This window comes from Leucoraja erinacea, chromosome 1, assembly GCF_028641065.1.
Source record: "Leucoraja erinacea ecotype New England chromosome 1, Leri_hhj_1, whole genome shotgun sequence".
Lineage (NCBI taxonomy): Eukaryota > Metazoa > Chordata > Chondrichthyes > Rajiformes > Rajidae > Leucoraja > Leucoraja erinaceus.
In genome coordinates this window covers 115130064-115157452 of record NC_073377.1, presented here as the reverse complement: position 1 = coordinate 115157452, position 27389 = coordinate 115130064, and the positions used below count along the sequence as shown (strand labels likewise).

Below are 27389 nucleotides of genomic sequence, written 5' to 3'. Positions count from 1 at the left end.
GCAAACCGGTGTTGCTTCAGGCAGAAGTGAATCCTCCTGTAGCACTCTCTTGACCACTCCGACCTTGAGTGGGAGGAAATTTAGCAACCCTTACTAGACGAGACGAAACCATGTCTGACATTGATACCCCTTGGCACTCATTCTGAGTTGGGGTTGTCAGGTCACTGCCTACAGCAGCCGCCAGGACTAGCCGTTCAAATCGATGCTCTGTTGATATCCTCCTTCACCAAACAGGCTGCACGTGCTACCGACTCCAGTCGTTCTCTTTCCAGATGCCAACGCCATTTATAGGAAAGGATTGGAGCGCCTCTGGCCCCCGTTGGTCAGACATAATGGGAAATGCTGGAACAAAACTGAACAGTTATATGTCATAGGCAAAGACATTTATGAAGACGCCCACCCCAGTAAATCTGGGATTTATTTACTTTTAATATGAATAATCCAGCGCCTTGGGGAAGAAACGTGCACAGTCCCTTTAATGAGCAGAATTACTATAACGCCACCTGGTGTAACTCCCACAGGTGACTGATAAATAGAGCTCAACTAGGCTTCCCATTTCCTATTATTGTAGATGATAATCACTTGTCTTGGTATGATAGTCACAACGTGACCTAATGGCGACTATAATGTCTGCCCTTTTTTAACGCTTCCCAAATTTGCGTGTCATCCTTGCACAGGCCTACTCCAGCCTCCTGTGTATCGTTCCAATTTTTTAAATATTGCTGCAAAAGCGAGCACTGCATGCCATTAGAAAGGAACACACTGGACCCGGTCCTCACAACCCATGTTACAGGAAAACCAGCCTCACGTACCTGCATAGTTACCGGTGGTCTTGAGGCAAGCCCAAAAGCCCCTGAAGTAGGTTGCATTCACATCCTTAATTTGGAGGGCAGCACTGCCGGGATGCGTGAATTCTAAATTCTCCTTGAAGGCCAGCTTGGACCTAGACTTCAAACCTCCACAGAATAAGCAGAAAATGCTACTGCCATAGACACATAAGGGTGATAAACCACAAGTCTCACTTCCTGGGTTGGGGTTGGGGTCAGCCATACACTGACCCCTTGTACTCCTCTCCTCTGAGGGAATTGGTAAGCAGCCCTGAAACAGGTGCTGCCGCAATCCCCTGATGACCTTTCCTGATATGGCTTACCATATCAGGATAATGCACATGTGAGGACATACATATATGACAGAGGGAAACTCAAGTTCGAGTGAGTTTATTGTCATGTGTCCCTGTATAGGACCATGAAATTCTTGCTTTGTTTCAGCACACAGAATATAGTAGGCATTTACTACAACTCCTAGCCAGGCTCCACATGGTTTCCTCATATGGGCTGCCGAAGTCGGGCCCCTCTGCCTCAATGAGTCGTGTACGCCACCACGCTCAGTATGCACCTCGACCTCGGGAGTCGCTGGCCTACTGGCAGCGACTCTATCAAAAAGTCTGACGGCCACCGGCTCCTCATTTACCGCAACCGTAGCCGGTAACCCCGCGATCTAGTGAACCCCGCGGCCCATATTTAAACACATTTCGGGAGTCGCTGACCTCCTTATCAGCGACTCAAAATAACAAGCCCAACAGCCACAACCAACTATCGTGGCCATGGTTTGTACAACCCGCGGTCAACAAAAACCTCCACGGCCAATTTACCCTCGGGAGTCGCGGACCGCTCTGTCGGCGACTCAACCAGCAAAACCCACCGGCCGCCTGCTACCGCGGTCAACAAATTTCCCGCGGTCCACCGGGTTTTGCCCAACTCAATATCCAGCAGGAAACTACGGAGAAAAAAAGGAATTCCTGCAACGGACAACCTGAAAGGTAAGTTTAAACTTACCTGCAGGATTTTTTAAACTTACCGCTGAAGGACTTGTTCCTCCCAGCCATCTGCGCCAAGCGACTGACGTAATGATGCGCATGCGAACTGGACGGGGTTTTTCACGGAATCACTCACGTGACTCCGAAGTAAAATACAGGTAGGATAGTGGAAATAACAAAAGGTATTTGGAAACCTGTGGTTCTATGTGGCTCATGATGAGCAATGAGCAACAGTTGCAATCACTATGAAGATAAAATGAGAACAGCACTTCATGTACTGTATTTCCTTCCTTACAGTAACATTTGCCATTTTTAGTTCTATTTTATTTTCAATATTCAAATATGTTAAATTAAGAGACATGTTGAATGACTAAACTGGTATGAGTACAGATATTAGTTTGAAGCCCAACAGATTTATGTTAGTTGCAAGTCAATGGGTGGAAATCCTGGGGGGGGTGGGGGAGACCTGTCCCCCCATATTTTGAGAGGTGGGGGACAATTCCCCCCCACCCCCCACATGTTTTGAAACATGTTGCAGCAAAATTGCCAGGGAATTTTGCATTTTTATAAAGCTCTCGGGATTATTGAGTACTGCAGAACGAGTAGACAAGCATGGAGTCGTTTATCACTTGATTCCTCTGAGATGAAAACGATTTGTTAACTGCCACTGTTAGCGCTTGTTAACTGCTATCTGTAGATTGAATTGAATTTCCTTTATTGTCATTCAAACAAGTTTGAACGAAATTTCGTACCATGCAATCATGATAGTAAAAAAAGCAACAAAACACACAATTAACACAATTTAACACAAACATCCATCACAGTGAATTTCCTACAGATATCTCCTCAATGTGAAGGAAGGCAAAAAGACTCATCTCGTCCCTGCTTCTTCTCCTGCGGTTAGGCAGTCAAATTGCTGGGTCGAGGCGATAGATGTTGAAGCCCCCGCCGGGCGATGGTAGATCCTGCGGCCGAATTTAAGTTGCGCCGGGCGATGAAAGGCCCTGCTAATGGGTCGATTCAAGCCTTACGATTCGGGGCGGACGAAACTGCTGTTGCTGGAGCTCCCGAAAGTCGGTCACCAACTAGGGACCTGCAAGCTCCCGATGTTGGCATCCACAGGTCCCGCAGCCGAAGTCGAGTTGCAGCTGCAACGCCACCACAGCCTCCGAAGTCTCCCAGCTCTGTGATGGTAAGTTCACCGGCTCTGCGACCAGAACCCTCAGGGTCGTTTCCAGTTGGAGGCCACCAGCTCCTAAAATCTAGCAGCCCGGGTCTAGCTGCAGTTCCCAGGTCGGCTCGCCTGCCCCGTGTCTGGCTATATCGCCCAGTTCAGCTCGCCTGCCCCGGGACTGGCTGTAGCGCCCAGTTCAGCTCGTTTGCCCCAGGACTGGCTGTAGCGCCCAGGTCGCCTGCGTGCCCTGGGACTGGCTGCAGTTCCCAGGTCGCCAAAACTAATTGCAACAAAATACAGGCCGGATGACTTCTAGTTACGGGCCGGATCCGGCCTGTGGGCCGCAGGTTGCCGGCCCCTGTCCTAGATGGTAGGCCTCATTGTGTGTCCCCCCATGTTTTAAAAAGAACCAATACTTGACAAAGACAACGGCCACACACTGTTGTAGAAACAAAGTAATACAGATGCTTGCTGCCATTCCTTAATAATAAAGAATGAAATAAATGATTTTGGAGAACATGTTTCATAATTCCATTCTCCTTTCACTTGATAATCTTAAACTATCAATGTTCACTTAAAGAGAATTAACAGTGACATTCAGCCAATGTATATTCCATTCTGAATAAATTATGTACCTCATACATGAATTGATCCATTTCTACTTGAATATCAGGAAGGTTTCTGACCACAAATGCCTGCAAAAAATAACAAGAAAGTTAGACATGATAACAGAATTTGAGGGGCATGTGGACAAACACATGGGATGTGGCAGGGAATAGGGGGATAGACCATGTGCAGGCAGATGAGATTATGAGATGGTTAGATTTGCATCATGACCAGTGCAGATATGGTGGGCTGAAGGGCCTGCTCATCTGCTGCACTGTTCCATGATAATATTACAGAGTTGTTTTACAAACTTGCTGCTTGGGCTTTATTCTAAGGATATTTGCCCAAATGAAGAGCAGGAGAAATGTGAACAGCCTTGATTTTGACTTTACACTTTTGACCAATAAACCAAGAAGTTTCAAGTTCAGGTTTATGTAAAATGAAGATGGCCTTCATTGTAAGTCAGATACATTAAAAATTACACCCACTGTGCGTCAAATTAGTTTATTACATGGAATTCCTCCATGTTATACAACTAAGATTGAACCCGGACAGAAAATGAATAGAAAGGAAACAACATTTACATTGATGGGCAGGAATAATTGGCAAATAAACTAGAAGAATCTCTTTTTACGTGACAATTGAGATCGTGGGAAAAGCTTCCATAAAAAATTCCAAAAGGAATTGCTATTGTCCTGGGAAAGGAAATACTTTCTAGACTGTGCTGGAGAAAAGAAAGAATTGGGACGACTGGCAAACTCAAAGAGGCAACAAACACATAATGGGCTGAATGGCCTCCCATGATGTCAAAATTCTAACTTTGAGAAATATTGTTTTGAGCAACACTTTTTTATGAATAGATAGATTGACAAACTCACAAGCTGAATACAAATGTTATTATAAATTTTTGATGAATAATTTGTATTACATTTTTAAATTCAATTTCTACAAAAGCTCACTTTCTATTGTTTGTCTTTTGTATTAAATTTTACATTATAAATAACTATATTTAGATTTGTTTTGGGAATTTTGGTATGGCGCCTCCCAACTCCACAACCTGCCGATAACTCCAGCCAACCACACTTTTGTGGAATATATTTGACTTTTCCTTTTGGAAAACTATCAATACAAAGACGGTAATAAAAAGACTGAAGAAAGACACACAAAGCTGGAGTAACTCAGCAGGCAGGCAGCATCTCTGGAGAGAGGAATGGGTGACATTTCGGGTCGAGACCCTTCTTCAGACTTGAGTTACTCCAGCTTTTTGTGTCTATTTTCGGTTTAAACCTTCTTACACAATTTAAAAAAGTCTATTTTCATGTGTAGGAAGGAACTGAAGAAGAGTCTCGACCCAAAACGTCACCTATTCCTTTTTTTCAGAGATGCTGCCTGACTCGCTGAGTTACTCCAGCGTTTTGAGTCGATTTTCATTTCTTTCAGCTAAAGTTGCAATGAGAATGAGCCAGAGATATTTGCACTTGATTTGAAACCCCACAGAGATAATTTTCAGCACAGCATTTAAGATAAATATTCCATCACTTACCCAGAACAACTCTTGAAACATTTTAATTACAGGAATATTGAAGCGCATCTTTGGAATTTGATCATCTCTGGTAGAATTTACCTGCCAGTATATAATTAAGACATCAGTTTGTAATACAAAACATAAGCAATATGATACAGGATGTTGTTGCATTTTTAAGAGAAACTTACAAATTATGTCCTAAGATAGACAAAGAGCTGGAGTCACTCAGTGGGTCAGGCAACATCTCCAGAGAAAAACGCTTGAAGTTTCACGTCGGAACACTTTTTCAAACTCAAATCTGAAGAAGTGTATTTGTATCAATCACTGTGCTGGTGAAACCAGTGGCGACCAGGAATAGACTGGTTGACAACCAAGAATAGGGTGGTGACGACTGGAGAGACAGTGGACAGCTCGGAAAGACGGCAACTGGGGCGGGTTGGCAGCCGGAACCGCATCCTCTGAGAGGAGGAGACCCAAATCACGCTACAGAAAATCACATGGAAAAATACCCCCAGGGGTGCCCGAGAGGGGGGGAGGATGAGCACCTCAATTGGACGGATCAAAGGTTAACGACTAATGGCAATGGACAACCGACTATGAGTATCAAATGCAGATGTGGTAAGGTTTGCAAGAACAGCCGAGGCCTGAAGATTCACCAGACCCGGATGAAGTGTTTGGAGGGACAGGGAGTGTCACAACGTACAGGTATTTTACCTGGTGAGACACAGGAGGAGCCGGGCCCGGAATCACCCCATAGAGCCCGAAGCCTCCAAGTAGCGCAACTAGTCCCTCGGAACAGTTCTCCGGAGAAGGTTCGAGTCAGCTGGCCTCAGGCCTGCAAGACGGCAGTCTGGCATCAGTTCGACGAGGACGTCGACAAGGTGCTAGAAGCAACTGCGAAGGGAGACGTGGACCGGAGGCTGCGGACGATGACGACAATCATCATCAGCCTAGCAGTGGAAAGGTTTGGAGCAGTGGTGAAGATGCCGGCCAGAACACCTTTCACCATGAACCAACGAGCAACAAAGATCCACAAGATCCGGCAGGAGCTGAAGTCCCTCAAGAAGCAGTATAAAGAGGCCAGGGAAGAGCAACGTCCCCGCTTGGCCGAGCTTCGAACCATCCTGAGGAAGACGCTGATGACCCTCCGTAGAGCTGAGTGGCACCAAAGACGCCGGAAGGAAAGAGCCAGGAAACGAGCATCCTTCATAGCCAACCCCTTCGGCTTCACCAAACAACTACTCGGGCAGAAGCGCAGTGGGAGTTTGGCTTGCTCCAACGAGGAGATCGACCAGCACATCCAGATGACCTACAGTGACCCAATCAGGCAGCAGGAGCTGGGCCAGTGCAACATCCTGATAAAACCACCTCCACCCATGAAGGAGTTTGGTAGTAGAGAGCCACACCTGAAAGAGGTCCAGGACGTTGTGAAGAGAGCAAGATCTGGCTCAGCCCCTGGCCCGAGCGGAGTCCCCTACAGGGTCTACAAGAACTGCCCCTTGTTACTGAAACGGCTGTGGAAGATCCTGAGGAGAGGAAAAGTGGCGCAGCAGTGGCGATTCGCTCAAGGAGTCTGGATCCCAAAGGAGGAAGATTCCAAGACAATCGATCAGTTCAGAATCATCTCCTTGCTAAGCGTTAAAGGCAAGATTTTCTTCAGCATAGTGGCGAGGCGGCTGACCAACTTCCTCTCCAGCAATGGTTACATCAACAGCTCAGTGCAAAAGGGAGGCTTATCTGGAGTGCCGGGGTGTCTAGAGCACACGGGAGTGGTGACCCAGTTCATCAGAGAAGCCAGGGAGAACAAGGGTGACCTGACAGTGCTCTGGCTTGACCTGGCCAACGCCTACGGCTCCATCCCGCACAAGCTGATCCAGACAGTCATGGACAAGCATCATGTACCGGGCCAAGTGGCAGATCTCATCCTGGACTATTACAACCAGTTCAGCATGAGAGTCTCATCAGGGTCAGTAACATCAGAGTGGCACAGACTGGAGTTGGGATCATCACAGGCTGTACCATCTCTGTGATCCTTTTTGCCTTGGCGATGAACATGATCGTCAAGTCTGCTGAGCCAGAGTGCCGGGGCCCTCGGACCAAGTCAGGAATGCGCCAACCACCAATCAGAGCCTTCATGGACGACCTGACTGTCACCACTGAGTCAGTGCCAGGAGGCAGGTGGATCCTGCAGGGGTTGGAGAAGCTGATTGGATGGGCAAGGATGAGGTTTAAGCCAGGAAAATCAAGGTACTGGTGCTGAAGAAGGGCAAAGTCATGGACAGGTTCCGCTTCAGCATCGAAGGGTCACCAATCCCAACTGTCTCCGAAAGGCCAGTGAAGAGTCTTGGCAAGGTGTTTAACAGCAGCCTGAAGGATACAGCATCTGTCCAGGCAACCTGTCAGGAGCTGGAGAGCTGGTTGAGAGCAGTGGACCGGTCGGGGCTTCCCGGCAAGTTCAAGGCATGGATTTACCAGCATGGTATCCTGCCAAGGATACTCTGGCCACTGCTTGTCTACGAAGTCCCAATATCCATCGTAGAGAGATTGGAGAGGAAAGTCAGCAGCTTTCTCAGAAGGTGGCTGGGACTGCCCAGGAGCCTTAGCAGCATCGCGCTTTACGGAAATAACACCAAGCTCCAGCTGCCCCTGAAGTCCCTGGAGAAGGAGTTCAAGGTGACTCGTGTCAAAGAGGTGATGATGTACAGGGACTCCAGCGACCCCAAGGTGGCTCAAGCAGGGGTGGAGGTGAAAACTGTGAGGAAGTGGAGAGCCGGCGAAGCCGTGCTGCAAGCAGAGTCCCGGATACGCCACAGAGTCCTAGTGGGAGCAGTGACTCGGGGAAGAGCAGGCCTGGGAATCTTCCCATCTCCCCAGTTTGACAAGGCCAAGGGGAAGGAGAGGCGCAGGCTGGTCCAGCAGGAAGTGAGGGCAGTGGTGGAGGAGGAGAGGTGTACCAGAGCAGTTGGATTGAGGCAGCAGGGAGCCTGGACAAGGTGGGAGCAGGCCATGGACCGAAAAGTCACATGGACTGAGCTCTGGCAGGCTGAACCACAGCGCATCAAGTTCCTGGTCCAGGCAGTGTATGATGTCCTGCCCAGCCCATCAAACCTCTTCATCTGGGGCAAAGCGGAATCTCCAGATTGCCCGCAATGCTCAGGCAAGGGGACGTTGGAACACATCCTGAGCTGTTGCCCAAAGGCTCTTGGGCAGGGCCGGTACACCTGGCGTCACGACCAGGTTCTTAAACCCATTGCAGAAGCCATCAGCATGGGAATCAGCAGCTGCAGACGAGAACGCCCCACCACCCAGATGATCACCTTCGTGAAGGCCGGAGTGCAGCTGCCAAGAACCACAGCAGCCAGGAATCCGTCAGGAATCCTGGCGACTGCGCAGGACTGGCAGCTTTCCGTAGACCTGGTGAAACAGCTGAAGTTCCCACAGCACATTGCCACGACCACCCTGAGGCCAGATATCCTCCTGGTCTCAGAGGCGACCAAAAACATCGTCTTGTTGGAACTGACAGTGCCGTGGGAGGACCGTCTGGAGGAGGCCCACGAGAGGAAGATGGCCAAATATGAAGAACTGGTCATAGACTGCCGTAAGCAGGGCTGGAAGGCAAGGTGTATGCCCATCGAGGTTGGCTGCAGAGGTTTTGCAGGGCAATCGCTTTACAAAGCCATGAGTGCACTGGGCATCAACGGAGTGGCAAGGAGAAGGGCCATCAAGAACACCACAGAGGCAGCGGAGAAGGCCTCGAGATGGCTCTGGATCAGGAGAGGAGGTCCATGGGGAGGAGCGAATGCCACCTGAACACAAGTCGTGGTCTGATCAACCACGGCTGGGTCGCCTGGGTGAGGGTGTCTGATGTTGAAAGACCCGAAACACCCAATGACCCCAGGTTACATCACTGATGATGTGTTCAGGAACATCTATCGATGGATTTGTATCAATCTGACCTGAAAAGTTACCTATCCTTTTTCTCCGATGCTGCCTGACCTGCTGAGTTACTTTAGCATTTTGTGTCTATCTTTGATTTAAAACAGCATCTGCAGTTCTTTGTTTCTACAAGTTAAGACCTGATGTTTACAAAATGATCCACCATTGATCTTGGTAAAATGTCAGAGTCCATTGTCATCGACTTTTACAGACCCAAATCATTCACGATGTTTAGTTGAGTTAGTCCCATTTCCGTGGATTTGGCTCATCTCTCTTTATTATCCATAAACCTGGTTAAAAGTCATTTCAATATTGAACAATACAGCACAAGAACAAGGTCTTAGGCCAACAAAGTCTGCATCGAACATGATGCCAACTCTTGTCTACCTGCTCACAATCCATATCCCTTAATTCCCTGCCAATTCAAATGCAAATCCAAAAGTCTCTTAAATTCCACTATCGCATCTGCCTCAACCACCACCTCACGTGCTCGCGGACGTCCAATCGGAATGGATCCATTTGCATGTACGGCTTCCGGCAATTTCTTCCTTTGATCCCCGCAAACTCCGAAACCGGAATGCAGAATCGCTTTCGGCCCGCGCTTTCTCTTTGTCAGGTAAGTATCTGCTCCTCATTCCCTTTCCCCCCATACATACATTTGAGTTCCCCCGCAACATCGCCCATGTTAAGTACACGAAACCGGAAGCAGGCTAATCGCCGACCCCATTTTTCACATTTCGGTAGAGATTTCGCTTTTCTTTCTAAGTATCTGTGCTCATTACATTTCCACTCACCACCACCTCCATCACCCCCACAGGAACGCTCCCCCCCAATGATCACCTTGCTATGTACCCACGTTTCTTCCTTTGATTCCCCCCCCGCAATTTTTAATTACCCCCATCCGTTCTCCCCACTCCCAATCCACTCCCAAATATCCCCACCTATCCCCCCGTTATACCCCCCCCCCCCCCCCCCCCCCCCCCCCCCCACCCCCCCCCCCACCCCCCCACCCCCCCCCCCCCCCCCCCACCACAATATTTCAAAAATAAACCGGCTTCTCACCCATAGAAGCAGCACCAACCCATGGTGAATGTTCCATCGTGTGATGTCACAATGCCCAATGTTCACATATGTCCAATCGGAATGGATTCATTTACATATGCCTTTGCAGGAGCCCAGCCCAAGGTGAATGTTCCATCGTGTGATGTCACAATGCCCAGTGTTCAAATACATTGTTGCCATAGAGAACGCTCAGCGATTATTCAAATTCTTCACTAACTGTCATTCTGATTTTGCTTGTGAAGCGAAAAGTCCTGAATTGCATTTGTCTGATGCAGGAAGATTGTTCCAGATGTTGGGGAAGTCCAGGACAAGCGGGACACAGTTTAAGGATAAAGGGGAAATCCTTTAGTACTGAGATGAGGAAAACATTTTTCACACAGAGAGTGGTGAGTCTCTGGAACTCTCTGCCACAGAAGGTAGTTGAGGCCACACAGTTCATTGGCTAGATTTAAGAGGGAGTTAGATGTGGCCCTTGTGGCTAAAGGGATCAGGGGGTATGGAGAGAAGGCAGGTACGGGATACTGAGCTGATGATCAGCCATGATCATATTGAATGGCGGTGCAGGCTCGAAGGGCCGAATGGCCTACTCCTACACTTAATTTCTATGTTTCCCTCTCCTCACCCCTCTCCCTCTCTCCCTCACCCCCCTTCCCTCTCTACCCCACCCCCTTCCCTCTCTCCACTCTTCCACGTCTCCCCCTCCACTCTCCCTCCCCACTCTTTCCCGTCTCTCCCTCCACCCCCCTCTCCCCCTCCTCCCCTCCCTCCCCATCCCCCACATCTCTCTCCCCGCCGTCCCCCTCTCTCACTCCCTACCCCGCTCTCCTTTCCCTCCCAAATCTGTCATGTTTCCTCCTCCTCCTCCCCCTCCCTCCCCTCTTCTCACCCACCCCCCCCCCTCCCCCCACACCTGTAAGTTTGGGGGGTGGTTAATTTCAGTGTGATGCCGCAGCCCCCACTCCCCCCCCCCCCCCCCCGCAAACGCTGTTGGGGAAACAGACCCAACGGGTCTGCACTTGGTCTAGTATCCCTTAATTCCCTGCCAATTCAAATGCAAATCCAAAAGTCTCTTAAATGCCACTATCGCATATGCCTCAAACACCACCTCACGTGCATTCCAGACACTCACTACCCTCTGAGTAAAAAACCTCTTCTGCTCATCTTTAAACTTTGGTCTTCTCAGCTTAAGCCCTCTAGTATTTGATATTTCCATCCTGGGAAAAGCTTCTGATTGCCTACCTAAACTATGCTTCCCATAATTTTATATCGGGTCTCCCCGCAAACTTCAGCATTCAGGAGAAAACTACTCAAATCTGTCCAACCTCTCCCTGTGGCTAACAGTAAAATTAATCAGGAGGAGATTGAAAGAAGAGTGCTAGGGTGGGGGAGGGCAGGGCCGGCCTTAAGCCGATTGGACCGATTTCTCCCAATTGGGCCCCGCGCCTAATGGGGACCCTGCGTTAATTTTCCGTATTTCGTACGGAAATACAAATTCGCTTTGTTAAATAAAGATTTTTTTTTTTAAACATTCGCCATACGGATATATTTACAAAACAAACATGGATACCAACTGCTGCACAGCCATCACACAAACGATTTGTTAACTACTACTGTAGCACTTGTTAACAGCCAGTAGTTAACAAGTAGTTATACAATGTGTCATCGATCCGCATTCCTCAGTAAATGTAAATGTGTTTTGAACGTATTAATGACGCTGCGTTCCTTTGAATACAATTCACGCGGCATCATTAATACATGTTCAAAACACAATTAGATTTACTGATCTTGGTGTGCAGCAGGTTAGTCATTCAATTTACCTACCAACCCACGTTGTGTCTCTCTGTCTTTCGCTCTCTCCCCCCCCTTTCTCTCTCTCGCGCACTCTCTCTCTCTCTCCCGCACCCCATCTCATCTCTCTCTAGCTCTCTCGGCATTCCCGGAATAATTGCCGTTTTGCGGTAGACAAAAATGCTGGAGAAACTCAGCGGGTGAGGCAGCATCTATGGAGCAAAGGAAATTTTTATTTTTAATTTTAGTTAGTTAAGTGTTTTGTTGGAGGTCTATGTGGGGGGTGGGGAGGGGGAAACTACCTATCAGGGTCCCTACCTGGTCGGAGAGGCAACTTTTCTCCGGGCTGCAGCTTCAACCCGTCCTCGCGGCCTACCATCGGGCCTGGAGCGGCGTTTCCTGTCGGGGACCGCCCAGAACCACGGCTTTCAGCGGCGGCACAGAGCTGGAGCGCTATCGCGGAGCGGACGATGCCTTGCCTGGGTCACCGCGTTGGAGCTCTGGTGAGCTGAGACCGCCGGGTAAAACATCGCGGAGCTGCGGGTCTGTGGAGCGACCAGCTGCGGGCGGCGGCGCTGAACTTTACACCAGGAGCCTGGGATCTCTAGATGAGATCGCCAGTTGTGGAGCTCCAACCGGCGCGGCCTTGTTGGCTTCGGAAGCCACGGCCTCCAGTGCGGAAGCGGCCGTTCCAGGGTTCCCAGGCCGCTGTGAGGATTCTCCCGACGCCGGAGCAACATCACCCGGCGAGAACGGCCTGGAACATCGGGCCTCCGTAGAGGCAACTGTGGAGGCCTCAATAGGTCCGACTATGGGTGAACTGGGGTTGTGCCTTCCCTCATGGTGGGAGCCATTGTGGGGGGATGTTCTATGTGTTTAAGACTCTCATTGGTGTTATGTCTGTATCCTTTTTTTGTGTGCTGCAAAATGGCAAAAATCATTTCACTTCACTACACCTGGGTGTATGTGAATGTGACTAATAAAATACCTTTGACCTTTGAAATAGGCAACGTTTCGGGTCGAAACCCTTCTTCAGACCCGGCCCGAAACGTTGGCTATTTCATTCACTCCATAGATGCTGCCTCACCCGCTGAGTTACTCCAGGATTTTTATCTGCCTTCGATTTTCCAGCATCTGCAGTTCCTTCTTAGATGTTTTGTGGTGACGACTGCATCTGCGGTTCTTTTCTGTTTGGGGGGGGGGGGGGGGGGGGGGGGAAGAGTCCTGGCCCGTGGCGGCTCCTGATGTGATATGTTTCCTCCGCGGGAGCTGCCTTAACTGCTGAGTTCCTCCAGCACTCTGTGTTTTTTGTTTGGCTCTGAAGTTGAATGTGGAACCCCCTGTGTCTACCTTCCACTCCCTGTCTGTGGTGGCTCAGCGAGACGGGCAGGGGCTCTGAGGGACGAGAGTTCAGTTCAGTCGGAAGAAGGGTCTTCTCTCCAGAGTCGCTGCACTGCCTGTCCTGCTGAGCTACTCCAGCTTTTGTCTATCTTCATTTTCAGAGTTAGATAACATTTCTCATGAGAGGATTATAGCATCTACCCACCCCCCCCCCCCCCCCCCCCCCCCCCCCCCCCCCCCCCCCCCCCCCCCCACCCCCCCCCCCCCCCCCCCCCCCCCCCCCCACCCCCCCCCCTGCCCAACCTCGGCTTCACGGACCTTAGCGTATCCCTAGTTCCTAAAACCCATTTCCATCACTGATTGCAATATATATGTAACACCACATTGCAGGTTCTACAGAGATTTTGATTATATTGCGTGGATGTTTCTAGATTAATTTATGGGAATTAAGCATTAAATTCCTTCCATCTGGCATATAAATTCATAACAGTGAGATTTAAAAATCTTGTGTGAATGGGATTAGTTTGTTATTTGGATACTTAAGCTATTTTTAAAAATTATCCTTTTCTTAAGAAATGGAATCTACAGGACATTGTTAATGGGAAAGTAGTGGGCAGAAAGGCATGTCAGTACTGCTGTAGATTTGGGAGGAACAACAGCAGCAACAGATTAGCAAGAGATACCACTGATTGGCTCTAGCCCAAGTGTGAGGAGAGGGGTGAAACCAGTTGAAAACAGTTAAAACAGTAGCTGTGAGCGTTGTCTAGTCGACCGGAAACGGAAGGGACGTCATGACCGCGGTGCCACAGGTGCTGTCGCCGAGGGAGGACGGACGGAGCCGCGGCTCGAGAGACTAACAGAGACTAACAGAGGCAAAGAGGTTTGCAAAGAGATTAACAGAGACTAACAGAGGCAAAGAGGTTTGCCACGCACTGCAAGGGAGCAGTGGACCAGACAGGAAGAGCGGACGGAATTACCACTAGACAGCCAAACCAGTAGGTAATTTACGGCTGGGGTGAGTACTTTCCCATTTATAGGAGGTAGGATTATATAAATAAGGGGTGTATCAATACAGTAGGGGATTCTTAAATAGGACCAGTTAATTACTTATATAAGATGGGCGGTCAGGAGATGTGCCAATACTGCGAGATGTGGGAATTTGTCGACACCATTGATGTAGAAGATCCCTACAGCTGCAGTAAGTGTTTGAGGCTAGAGGAACTCCAGCTCCGCATTGATGAGCTGGAGACCCAACTTCATACGCTGCGGTACATCAGGGAGGGGGAGTATTACCTGGATGTTTTGTGCCAGGGGATGGTCACACCGACCAGTTTCACTAATTCAGTAGGCAGTGAGCAAGGAAAGGAAGGTGTGGCCATAAGCGAGGCAGGTAGGGGGAACCAGGAGGAGATGCGGCAGGAGCCACAGCCCTTGTCCCTGACGAGCATGACCGAGGCTCTTACTCAATGTAAGGACGGGATCAGGGGCTGTGGGAGGGATGAGCAACCTGGCTGCAGCACCGTGGATCAGGAGGCCATTCAAGAGGGGGGAGTTAGAAGAAATGCCGTAGTGATAGGGGATAGTATTATTCGGGGGGTAGATAAGGTTCTCTGCGGCCAGCAGAACATGTCCCAAAGGCTGTGTTGCCTACCCGGTGCTAGGGTTAAGGATATCTCTGCGATGCTGGAGAGAAATTTGCAGAGGGAGGGGGAGGATCCAGTGGTCGTGGTCCATGTGGGGACCAATGACATAGGAAGGACGAGGAAGGAGGATCTGCTGAAGGAGTTTGAGCAGTTAGGGAATAAATTAAAAAGCAGAACCTCGAGGGTACTGATCTCCGGATTGCTACCTGAGCCACGGGCCAAATCGGCGAGGGTACGTAAAATTAAAAAGCTAAATGCGTGGCTCAAAGACTGGTGTGGGAATAATGGGTTTGGTTTCTTGGGCCACTGGCACCAGTACTGGGACAGGGGGGATCTGTTCTGTAAGGACGGACTTCACCTGAACGGTGCTGGGACTGGGGTCCTGGCAAATCATATAACTAGGGCAGTAGAGAGGTCTTTAAACTAAGTAGCGGGGGGGAGGTATCAAGGGGGGTAATAACGGCAGGGGTAGAGGAAATAGAGCAGGGTATCAGTGGGGAAGCGGAAAGTCAAAATGTGACAGGAGACAGAATGTGTGAAGATAAAGCTTTAGATGTAAAAGGGGCAAAAACGGAAAGGGAGGGTAGTAAAAATCATCTGAAAGTGCTTTATCTAAATGCACGGAGTATTCGTAATAAGATAAATGAATTAACGGTGCAATTAAGTATATATAGTTATGATATCGTGGCCATTACGGAGACATGGCTGCAAGGGGATCAGGACTGGGAGTTAAATATAGAGGGGTACTCGACAATTAGGAAAGATAGACAGGAAAGAAAGGGAGGAGGGGTGGCCCTTTTAATAAGGGAGGGAATAACGGCAATAGAGAGGAAGGATATTGCGTTGAAGGATCAGGATAGTGAAACAGCTTGGGTACAGATAGAGAATAATAAGGGGAAAAAAACACTAGTGGGTGTAATTTATAGACCTCCAAATAGCTGTGACACTGTTAGTCAGAACATAAATCTGCAAATAGTTGACGCATGTAAAAAGGGAACTGCTGTAATCATGGGGGACTTCAATTTTCATATTAATTGGGCAAACCAAACTGGGCAGGGTAGACTAGAGGAAGAGTTTATAGAATGTATTAGAGACGGGTTCCTAGAACAGTATGTCACAGAACCGACAATGGGGGAGGCAATCTTGGATCTGGTCCTGTGTAATGAAGCAGGATTAATTAAAAATGTCATAGTTAGGGACTCGTTGGGAACAAGTGACCACAATATGGTCGAATTCCATATTCAAATAGAAGGGGAGCAGGTTGAAACTCAGGCTAGGGTGCTTAGTCTAAATAAGGGGGATTATGAAGGTATGAGGACTGAGCTGATCAAAGTTGACTGGGATAGCAGACTCAAGAATAAGACGGTACATGAGCAGTGGTGTACGTTTAAGGGTATACTGTATAACCTTCAAGAAAAATTTATTCCTATGAAGAAAAAAAGGGGTAAGGGTAAGAACAGTCAGCCATGGCTCAGTAAAACTATAAAGGATAGTATTCGGCTGAAGGCAAGGGCATATAAGGTAGCCAGAGATAGTGGGAGGGTAGAGGATTGGGAAGCATTTAAAGGTCAGCAAAAAATAACTAAGAGATTAATTAAGACGGGAAAAATAGACTATGAAAGGAATTTAGCGAACAACATAAAAACTAATAGTAAGAGTTTTTATAGCTATATAAAAAGAAAAAGGGTGGCTAAGGTGAACGTTGGTCCATTGGAGGGTGAGACTGGAGAGTTGTTGGTAGGGAACATGGAAATGGCAAAGGCATTAAATGAGTATTTTGTATCAGTCTTCACCATAGAAGACACAAAAAATATTCCAACGCTGGATAAACAGGGGGCGGTAGGAATGGAGGAGCTAAATACTATTAAGATCACCAAGGAGGTGGTATTAGGGAAATTAATGAGACTGAAGGAGGATAAATCCCCTGGGCCTGATGGATTACATCCAAGGGTCTTGAGGGAGATAGCGGTGGGGATTGTGGATGCATTGGTGATAATTTTCCAAAACTCCCTGGAGGCAGGAACGGTCCCAGTGGATTGGAAAATGGCCAATGTAACACCTATATTTAAAAAAGGAAGTAAACAGAAGGCGGGTAACTATAGACCGGTTAGTCTAACATCGGTGGTGGGTAAAATGTTAGAGACAATTATTAAAGAAACACTAACGGGGCACTTGGATAAACATGACTTCATCGGACAGAACCAGCATGGTTTTGTGAAGGGGAAGTCCTGTTTAACGAATCTGCTCGAATTCTTTGAGGAAGTAACAACCCGGGTGGATAAAGGGGAACCGGTGGATGTGGTATACTTGGACTTCCAAAAGGCTTTTGACAAGGTGCCACATAAGAGACTATTGCTAAAAATAAAAAATTATGGGATTGGGGGTAATATATTAGCATGGGTAGAGGATTGGCTAACAAATAGGAAGCAGAGAGTGGGGATAAATGGTTCATACTCGGGATGGCAACCGGTAACTAGCGGGGTTCCGCAAGGGTCAGTGCTGGGACCCCAGTTGTTCACAATTTATATAAATGATTTGGAGGAGGGAACCAAGTGTAATATATCAAAATTTGCAGACGATACAAAAATGGGAGGAAAAGTAGGGGATGAGGAGGATAGGAAGAGTCTGCAAAAGGATATAGATAAGCTAGGTGAGTGGGCAACAACTTGGCAGATGAAATTTAATACTAATAAATGTGAAGTCATTCACTTTGGGAAAAAAAATGATAGGGCAAGTTATTTTCTAAATGAGGAGGAGCTGCGTTGTAATGCAACGCAAAGGGAGCTAGGGGTATTAGTACATGAATCACTGAAAGTTAGTATGCAGGTGCAGCAAGCAATCAGGAAGGCCAATGGAGTTTTGGCCTTTATTGCTAGGGGGATTGAGTATAAAAACACGGAGGTCTTGCTGCAGCTGTACACAGTATTAGTGAGACCACATTTGGAATACTGTGTACAGTTCTGGGGTCCATACTTAAGAAAGGATGTACTAGCCCTGGAGGCAGTGCAGCGAAGGTTTACAAGATTAATTCCTGCAATGAGGGGATTGACATATGAGGAAAGGTTAAGTAGGCTGGAACTCTACTCTTTGGAGTTTAGAAGAATGAGAGGCGATCTCATTGAAACATATAAGATCGTGAGGGGCCTTGATCGGGTGGATGCACCGAGGATGTTCCCAATGATCGGGGAAACTAGAACTAGGGGACATAGTTGCAGAATAAGGGGGGGCTCTTTTAAAACTGAGATGAGGAAGAACTTCTTCACCCAGAGGGTGGTTAATTTATGGAATTCACTGCCCCAGGGAGCAGTGGAAGCAGAAACTTTAAATATATTTAAGACTAAAATAGATGGTTTTTTAGCTGCCAAGGGGATAAGGGGCTACGGGGAGAGGGCAGGGATATGGACCTAGGTATGGTTAGTATAGTAAGACCTGAGTGATCTCCTGGACAAGTGTCGATCGCCTGGATTGGGGTCGGAGAGGAATTTCCCGGATTTTTTTTCCCGAATTGGACCTGGGTTTTTATCCGTTTTTTTGCCTCCCCCAGGAGATCACGAGGTTCTTGGGGTGGAGAGGGGTGATAGCGGTATAAAGGGGAGGGTAGTGTCTTGTGTTCTGTGTCTTGTGTCTACTGTTTGTGGGTAAGTGTGTCTGTTTAGTGTTCAGCCATGAGCGAATGGCGGTGCGGGCTCGACGGACCTGGTGGTCTACTCTCGCACCTACTTTCTATGTTTCTATGTTTCTATGTCATGCGTGGTTTGAAGAGCAAAAACTTGTAGTTTACAATGCCAAAATTGAAAAGTTGAGGAAAAACAAGGTGTACAGAGTTGTTTATTGGTTACAACCTGATTAGTATGATGATGCTACTGATTATGATATGCCAATGTACCAGCGAGCAACTGATCTTCTCCATAAAGACATGGTTTATTGCTAGAAATTGTAATTTATTTACCTATCTGTTATGGATTTACAGCATATAATACAATAATATTAAAGTTCTGATCTTGAGAATATCACATTTTTGAATTTTCAAGGTAGACTGGTGTTTATTACTATTTCTGTCACAACAGTCAATTTTGTAATTAGCTACAATTAGGTAATTAACTAATTCATGCTTTAATTTCAGGTCATCCAAGTAAGATGTTTTATATTTGTTTCAGAATGCTTCAATCTATAATAACTGAAAATTTCATTCATTTCTCTTAATTTTTAAGAAAGATATGGCTTTTGACTGTCCTCGATCACAGCTTTTGTGTTAAGTCAATGGAAAAGCAATAGGGAACAAGATGCTAATTTCCGAGTATGAAAATGGCCATAACCTTTTTAATACTGAAGATATGAAAGTGAATTAGGTGTCAAATTAAACTTCTTTTTGTGCTTTATCTGATGGGATAAATTGCAGACTTGATTTTTAAAATCTCAAAATTTTGTAACATTGCTAGAAAATGTACCTGCATCTTGGAGGCCGAAGGTTGGGTTGTTAGCCAAGAAAGATAGACTTTGTTATCCCTCAGTACGGCAACATCAAGAACAATGTTGCTGTACTGAGGGATAGCCAAGTCTATCCCTCATTGCTAGCAGCTGATGGGAAGCAGCTGTAATGTGGGAAGCAGCTGTAAAAGGACAGCGCTGCTGGGGGGGGAGAAGATTTCCTTTCACAGCGTGTGGGTAGTCTGTCCAGGGGTAAGGTTGCGGGGAGGGCAGGAGCGTTGAGAAGGAGGCGGTCGGGGATCATACCAGCATCCAGCTCAAGAGCAGTTACACGGCCGATGGATAACAGGACAGCGGGCGGTGGAGCTTACTCCATATGTCAGGGTGAGTAACCTCAATTGATCCCTTGCTCGCGCTGACACAGGAGTAAGCTCCACCGCCCGCTGTGATGTTATCCACCACCCGCTGGCCCACTCCGCTCTAAGATCTTAGCACTTGAGCTGGTCCCCCCACTGATCAGACGGAGAGCACTGCCAGAGGTGAGCGGACCGGCAGAAGGTACTGAGATGGCAGTCGGTTCCGCTGTCCGGTGATGGCGGCCGCTCATAGCCACACGAGCTACTTCCCTCCCCAGCCACAATGCGATGATCCCGCGCCCGGAGCGCCGCGGGAGCGATGAGTGAGTAGGTTACTGGCATGAACCCCGACCCCCTCCTTCTCAATGCACCTGCCCTCCCCGCAACTTTACCCCTGGCTAGACTCCCCACACGCTTTGAACGGAACTCTCCCCCCAATTGGTCCCTTGAACTAGTATAATCATTCAATAAAATGACAACTGATTCATGTTGTCCAGGTGTGCTCCCATTTTTCCCACCATCTTTCCACCTGCCGTTACCCTCCACCCCCCACCCATTCAGTAATTCTGAAAGAAGGAGATTTGGAAGCCTTGGGCAAATTGAATCGTTACTTTACTTCTTTTTATTTTTACGGAGAGGAACAATCTGCGCATGCGCGGTTTAAGATTTTTTTAAAGCCGACTGACTGTCATATTACTGATGACACGCGACTCATTTATAATTATTTATTTATATTTCTATGAATATTGTTCCCAATTGGGCCCCGCACCTCCTAAGACCGGCCCTGGGGGAGGGACAGAGTGAGGGAAAGCAAAGGTTACTTGAAGGCAGAGAAATCAATATTCCAACCACTGTGTGCTGTTCCTCCAATTTGCATCCGGCTTCACTCTGACAGTGGAGGAGGCCCAGGGCAGAAAGATCAATATGGGAATGGGAGGGGGTGTTAACGTGTTTAGCAATGTTGGAGGATTATGGGCCACATTTTCTCCACAGATCATAATCCTCTGACATTTTCGCCACGTTCAACGGGATCCCACCACTAGCCACATCTTCCCATCTCCACTCCATTCTGCTTTCCGCAGAGATCCTTCCTTCCGCTACTCCCTGGATAACTTTTGTAACAAAGGAAAATTCGAAGTAACTTTGCCCATAACCAGATCTCAACTTCAATGAAATAATGGATGGAAAATGTTTAATCATATTTGATGATGAATACATATTGATTAAGATAGTTGTGGATGCAGCCTAGTCCATCACGCAAACCAAAGTTCCTTCCACTGACATTATCTACACCTCATGCAGACTCAGCAAGAACACCAGCATAATAAAGGATGAGTCTAACCATTGTCACTTCCTCTTCTCCCTTCTCCCTTCTCCCATCACACAAAAGGTAAAGAAGTTTGAAAATTCACAACTCCAAATTCAGGGACAGTTTCTTCCCAGCTGTCTTGCCAACTAAAGAGTGACCCTGATCTCCCATCTACCTGATAAGAGACTTTCAAACAGTCTTTAATCAAACTTTATTTTGCACTAAATGTTATACCCTTTATCCTATTACCGTACACTGTAGATGGCTTGATTGTAAACATATGGTCCTTTTGCTGACTGGATAGCATGCAACAAAAAGGCTTTTCACTGTACCTTGGTACATGTGTCATTAACATAGAAACATAGAAATTAGGTGCAGGAGTAGGCCATTCGGCCCTTCGAGCCTGCACCGCCATTCAATATGATCATGGCTGATCATCCAACTCAGTATCCCGTACCTGCCTTCTCTCCATACCCTCTGATCCCCTTGGCCACAAGGGCCACATCTAACTCCCTCTTAAATATAGCCAATGAACTGGCCTCAACTACCCTCTGTGGCAGAGAGTTCCAGAGATTCACCACTCTCTGTGTGAAAAAAGTTCTCCTCATCTCGGTTTTAAAGGATTTCCCCCTTATCCTTAAGCTGTGACCCCTTGTCCTGGACTTCCCCAACATCGGGAACAATCTTCCTGCATCTAGCCTGTCCAACCCCTTAAGAATTTTGTAAGTTTCTATAAGATCCCCTCTCAATCTCCTAAATTCTAGAGAGTATAAACCAAGTCTATCCAGTCTTTCTTCATAAGACAGTCCTGACATCCCAGGAATCAGTCTGGTGAACCTTCTCTGCACTCCCTCTATGGCAATAATGTCCTTCCTCAGATTTGGAGACCAAAACTGCACGCAATACTCCAGGTGTGGTCTCACCAAGACCCTGTACAACTGCAGTAGAACCTCCCTGCTCCTATACTCAAATCCTCTTGCTATGAAAGCCAACATACCATTCGCTTTCTTTACTGCCTGCTGCACCTGCATGCCTACCTTCAATGACTGGTGTACCATGACACCCAGGTCTCGCTGCATCTCCCCCTTTCCCAATCGGCCACCATTTAGATAATAGTCTGCTTTCCCGTTTTTTACACCAAAATGGATAACCTCACATTTATCCACATTATACTGCATCTGCCAAACATTTGCCCACTCACCCAGCCTATCCAAGTCACCTTGCAGTCTCCTAGCATCCTCCTCACAGCTAACACTGCCCCCCAGCTTAGTGTCATTCGCAAACTTGGAGATATTGCCTTCAATTCCCTCATCCAGATCATTAATATATATTGTAAATAGCTGGGGTCCCAGCACTGAGCCTTGCGGTACCCCACTAGCACTGCCTGCCATTGTGAAAAGGACCCGTTTACTCCTACTCTTTGCTTCCTGTTTGCCAGCCAGTTCTCTATCCACATCAATACTGAACCCCCAATGCCTTGTGCTTTAAGTTTGTATACTAATCTCTTATGTGGGACCTTGTTGAAAGCCTTCTGGAAGTCCAGATACACCACATCCACTGGTTCTCCCCTATCCACGCTACTAGTTACATCCTCGAAAAATTCTATAAGATTCGTCAGACATGATTTACCTTTCGTAAATCCATGCTGACTTTGTCCAATGATTTCACCACTTTCCAAATGTGGAAGATGCTATCCCATCTTTAATAACTGACTCTAGCAGTTTCCCCACTACCGATGTTAGACTAATTGGTCTGTAATTCCCCATTTTCTCTCTCCCTCCCTTCTTAAAAAGTGGGGTTACGTTTGCTACCCGCCAATCTTCAGGAACTACTCCAAAATCTAAAGAGTTTTGGGAGATTATTACTAATGCATCCACTATTTCTGGAGCTACTTCCTTAAGTACTCTGGGATGCAGCCTATCTGGCCCTGGGGATTTATCGGCCTTTAATCCATTCAATTTACCCAACACCACTTCCCGGCTAACCCGGATTTCACTCAATTCCTCCAACTCCTTTGACCCACGGTCCCCTGCTATTTCCGGCAAATTATTTATGTCTTCCTTAGTGAAGACGGAACCAAAGTAGTTATTCAATTGGTCTGCCATATCCTTGTTCCCCATGATCAACTCACCTGTTTCTGACTGCAAGGGACCTACATTTGTTTTAAGTAATCTCTTTCTTTTCACATATCTATAAAAACCTTTGCAGTCAGTTTTTATGTTCCCTGCCAGTTTTCTTTCATGATCTATTTTCCCTTTCCTAATTAAGCCCTTTGTCCTCCTCTGCTGGTCTTTGAATTTCTCCCAGTCCTCCGGTATGCTGCTTTTTCTGGCTAATTTGTACGGATCATCCTTCGCTTTGATACTATCCCTGATTTCCCTTGTTATCCATGGATGTACTGCCTTCCCTGATTTATTCTTTTGCCAAACTGGTATGAACAATTTTTGTAGTTCATCCATGCAGCCTTTAAATGTCTTCCATTGCATATCCACCGTCAACCCTTTTAGAATTAATTGCCAGTCAATCTTGGCCAATTCACGTCTCATACCCTCAAAGTTACCTTTCTTTAAGTTCAGAACCATTGTTTCTGAATTAACAATGTCACTCTCCATCCTAATGAAGAACTCAACCATATTATGGTCACTCTTGCCCAAGGGGGCACGTACAACAAGATTGCTAACTAACCCTTCCTCATTACTCAATACCCAGTCTAAAATAGCCTGCTCTCTCGTTGGTTCCTCTACATGTTGATTTAGATAACTATCCCGCATACATTCCAAGAAATCCTCTTCCTCAGCACCCCTGCCAATTTGATTCACCCAATCTATATGTAGATTGAAGTCACCCATTATAACTGTTTTGCCTTTGTCGCACACATTAATAAACTAAACTATATATTGTACAACAAGAAGAAATTTGCACCAACCTTATAAAGTGTTTGTAAAATTTGTAATGATTTCTTAAGTTCAGAGATATCCTTTGAGATGTCTGTCATAGCGAGGTGAAGCAGTTGCTTGGATTCGTCATGATAAATCCTCACAAGACGCCTGAAGAATTTGACAGGTATTGCCTTCCACCAACATTCTGATCAAGAAAGGGTGAAATTGTCAAGTAAAATAAAGCACAATTGTTTGCAATTACATCAAATAATAAAGAAACAGTAAAAAATAAAATCAAACTGAATATTAAATATCAATACAGCATAGTTAAAAAAACGCAAGAAGAATTTGACAGATCAGACAGCATCGGAGGACAGATGTTTCAGGTCAGGATCCATCTTCTGACTGGTATGCTGAAACAGTTTTATTCATTTCGAAATTATACCAGAGTTCTTCTGGTTGGCTTCTTTATCTTTAGCAGAGATCTAAAAGGTCTAAGGAACCTTTTTGATACTAGAAATAAAAATGCAAAATGAGGGGAACATCTATGGTGAAAGTGAATAGGTGACGTTTCTTCAACCTGAAGAAGGGTTTCAATCTTATACGTCACCTCTGACCAGTGAATCCCACCTCCTCCATCAGATCGTCACAGAGCCACCACGACGAGTGTGCCTCAAGTCACGGCACCCCTTTGCCACGCAAGCCCAAGAGCTGCTGTGCACAACACCGGCTGACGCTTCTAAGGCCACCTGGGTCAAGACGAGATGGAGCGACCAGTGGAAGTCAGCGGAACCATCTAGGCTACACCATTACATCAATGACCCCATGGACGTCCCTGGCCAGGACCTGCCCCAAAAGCAGTGGACAACCCTCAACCGCTTGAAGATAGGCATCGGACGCTATGGGGTAGCGATGAAGTGGGGCCTCGTGGACAGCGTCTCCTGCAAGTGTGGGGATCCAACACAGACAGTGGAGCACATAGTCACCAGTTTCCCCAAACACCGGCCACCGAATGGTGAACGAGGTCTGATTGACCTGGACGATGACACGCTGGACTGGCTCGCCTCAACGGAGCTGCAGGTCTAAAAGACATACTACAGAAGAAGACGTCACCTCTTCCTTTTCTCCAGTGAGTTACTCTAGCACTTTGTGTCTATCTTTCCCTAGCAGCTCCTTCCTACACAACAGCGTTAATGTTTCCGGTTGGAGTCCTTTTGGCAGAGGTGGGAAAGGGTGTCAAAAAAGGTGTTTTCATGTTGCAAAAAATGTAGTGAGGATGGACAGGGCTGAAGGCACACACAGGGTGCTGCGGCCTTCAGGGCAGCTGATCAACAATATTTATGGGCAATTTTGTAACCTTGTCAGCGACATGTGGCAACTCTTTTGTATACTGTGAATGCAAAAAACAAAGAATTTCACTGTACCTTCACGGTACATGCAACAATAAAGTATTATGTGAAATACGTTGAACAATCCAGGCGTACACTAGCCCTATCCCCGAACTCTATCTCCGTTATATTGATGACTGCATCGGTGCTACCTCCTGCACCCATGCAGAATTCATGGTCTTCATTAACGTCACCACCAATTTCCATCCTGCACTCAAATTCACTTGGACCATCTCCCTCCTCTTTCTTGATCTCACCGTCTCCATCACAGGATATAGACTATTGACTGACGTCGATTACAAACCCACTTCAAGTAACCCCTGCATTCTCTCCATCCTTCTCCCACCCAAGTTGCACCAGCTTCTCATTCTCACCTCACAAACAACTAACAATGGTCTGTTTATTTTATCATTGTTTCTTTTTTACATATCTTTAATTCATTGTTCTATATCTCTCTCTACATCACCGTCTATTGTTTCCCTTTCCCCTGACTAGTTTGAAGAAGGGCCTTTAACCAAAACATTACCCATTCCCTCTACAGAGATGCTGCCTGTCCCGCTGAGTTACTCCAGCATTTTGTGTCTATCTTCAGTATAAACCAGCTTCTGCAGTTCCTTCCTACACATTTATATATATACTACTAGACTAAGTGGGACCCGTTGGGTCCCATGTTCACACGGGAGGGCTGGTCTCCCGACGCAATATTCCACCTCTCCACCAATTCCAATATTGGTGGCTTTCTGGAGTGCTGGTATGGGTTCTTGGGGTGGCAGCTCAGTCCCTCAAGCCTGATCTGCTGGCAAGTGGGCTGGCAGTTGACTCATTACTATTCCTTTAAATTCCTTTTCAAGCAGGGTGCAATGCCACCAAATTCAAATCCATGTTCCAACCACTTCAAGCAGGGTGCAAGGCCACCGAATTCCAACCACTTCAAGCAGGGTGCAAGGCCACCGAATTCAATGCAGTTTCATACCACTTCAAGCTGGATCCAAGGCCACCAAATTCAAGTGCAGTTTCATACCACTTTCAGCAGGGTGCAAGGCCACCAAATTCAGTGCAGTTTCATACCACTTCAAGCAGGATGCAATGCCGCCAAATTCAAGTGCAGTTTCATTCCACTTCAAGCAGGGTGCAAGGCCACCAAATTCAAGTGCAGTTTTATTCCATTTCAAGCAGTGTGCAAGGCCACCAAATTCAGTGCAGTTTCATACCACTTCAAGCAGGATGCAATGCCGCCAAATTCAAGTGCAGTTTCATTCCACTTCAAGCAGGGTGCAAGGCCACCAAATTCAAGTGCAGTTTTATTCCATTTCAAGCAGTGTGCAAGGCCACCAAATTCAAATGCAGCTTCATACCATTTCATGCAGGGTGAAACCACCATAAAACCACACAAAACACCAAACTCACACTTCAGTAGACATTCAGTATGTTCAGTTGATTCACAGCATAGACAGTTATGACCTCTCCCTCCCCCATCATGCAGAGACTGAGCCACACCCACACTTCCGAGTTTATAACCCCTCCCCCCCCCCCCACCGGAAAAGGTGTGGCTTTCATGGCATGATTGACAGGAGAGAGATTCTCAACATTTTTTTAAAAACTAATAACACTTTTATTATTCATTGATGGGAAGAATTCTCTGTACCTGCTCAGCGGAGGGGGACTGAGTAAGATGGCCAAAAATCACAGCCGTAAGTAGTAGTCTTTTATCTAAAACCAATATACAGTGCAAGCAGGAAGTAAGTGCATTTGCAGTAGAGCCTTTTAACTTCAAGCCAAAGCACCCAAGCCACCATTTGCAATGTGGTGCCTTTCAACTTCAAGCCAAAGCTCCCGAGTCACAATTTGCAGTAGGTGGTGCCTTTCAACTTCAAGTCAAAGCACCCAAGCCACCATTTACAATAAGTAGTGCCTTTCAACTTAAAGCCAAAGCACCCAAGCCACCATTTGCAGTATGTAGTGCCTTTCAACTTCAAGTCAAAGCACCCAAGCCATCATTTGCAGTAAGTAGTGCCTTTCAAAGTCAAGCCAACGCAATCAAGCCACCATTTGTAGTAATAGTGCCTTTCGACTTCATGCCACCATTTGCAACAAGTAGTGCCTTTCAACTTAAAGCCACAATTTGCAGTAAGTAGTGC

General features: G+C 46.9%; 2 protein-coding genes across 2 annotated transcripts in view; one reads left to right on the top strand and one right to left on the bottom strand.

The window, feature by feature from the left end:
- LOC129700896 (probable E3 ubiquitin-protein ligase HERC3) overlaps nt 1-27389 on the bottom strand; it is a 275970-nt gene that overhangs the window by 208995 nt on the left and 39586 nt on the right. The gene's annotated exons all lie outside the window — the stretch shown is intronic.
- LOC129700888 (uncharacterized) lies at nt 5580-9527 on the top strand. The gene is given in 3 exon segments (XM_055641681.1): nt 5580-7116; nt 7119-7367; nt 7370-9527. Coding segments are annotated over 3 exon segments (3309 nt in total). The 5' UTR covers nt 5580-5618; the 3' UTR covers nt 8932-9527.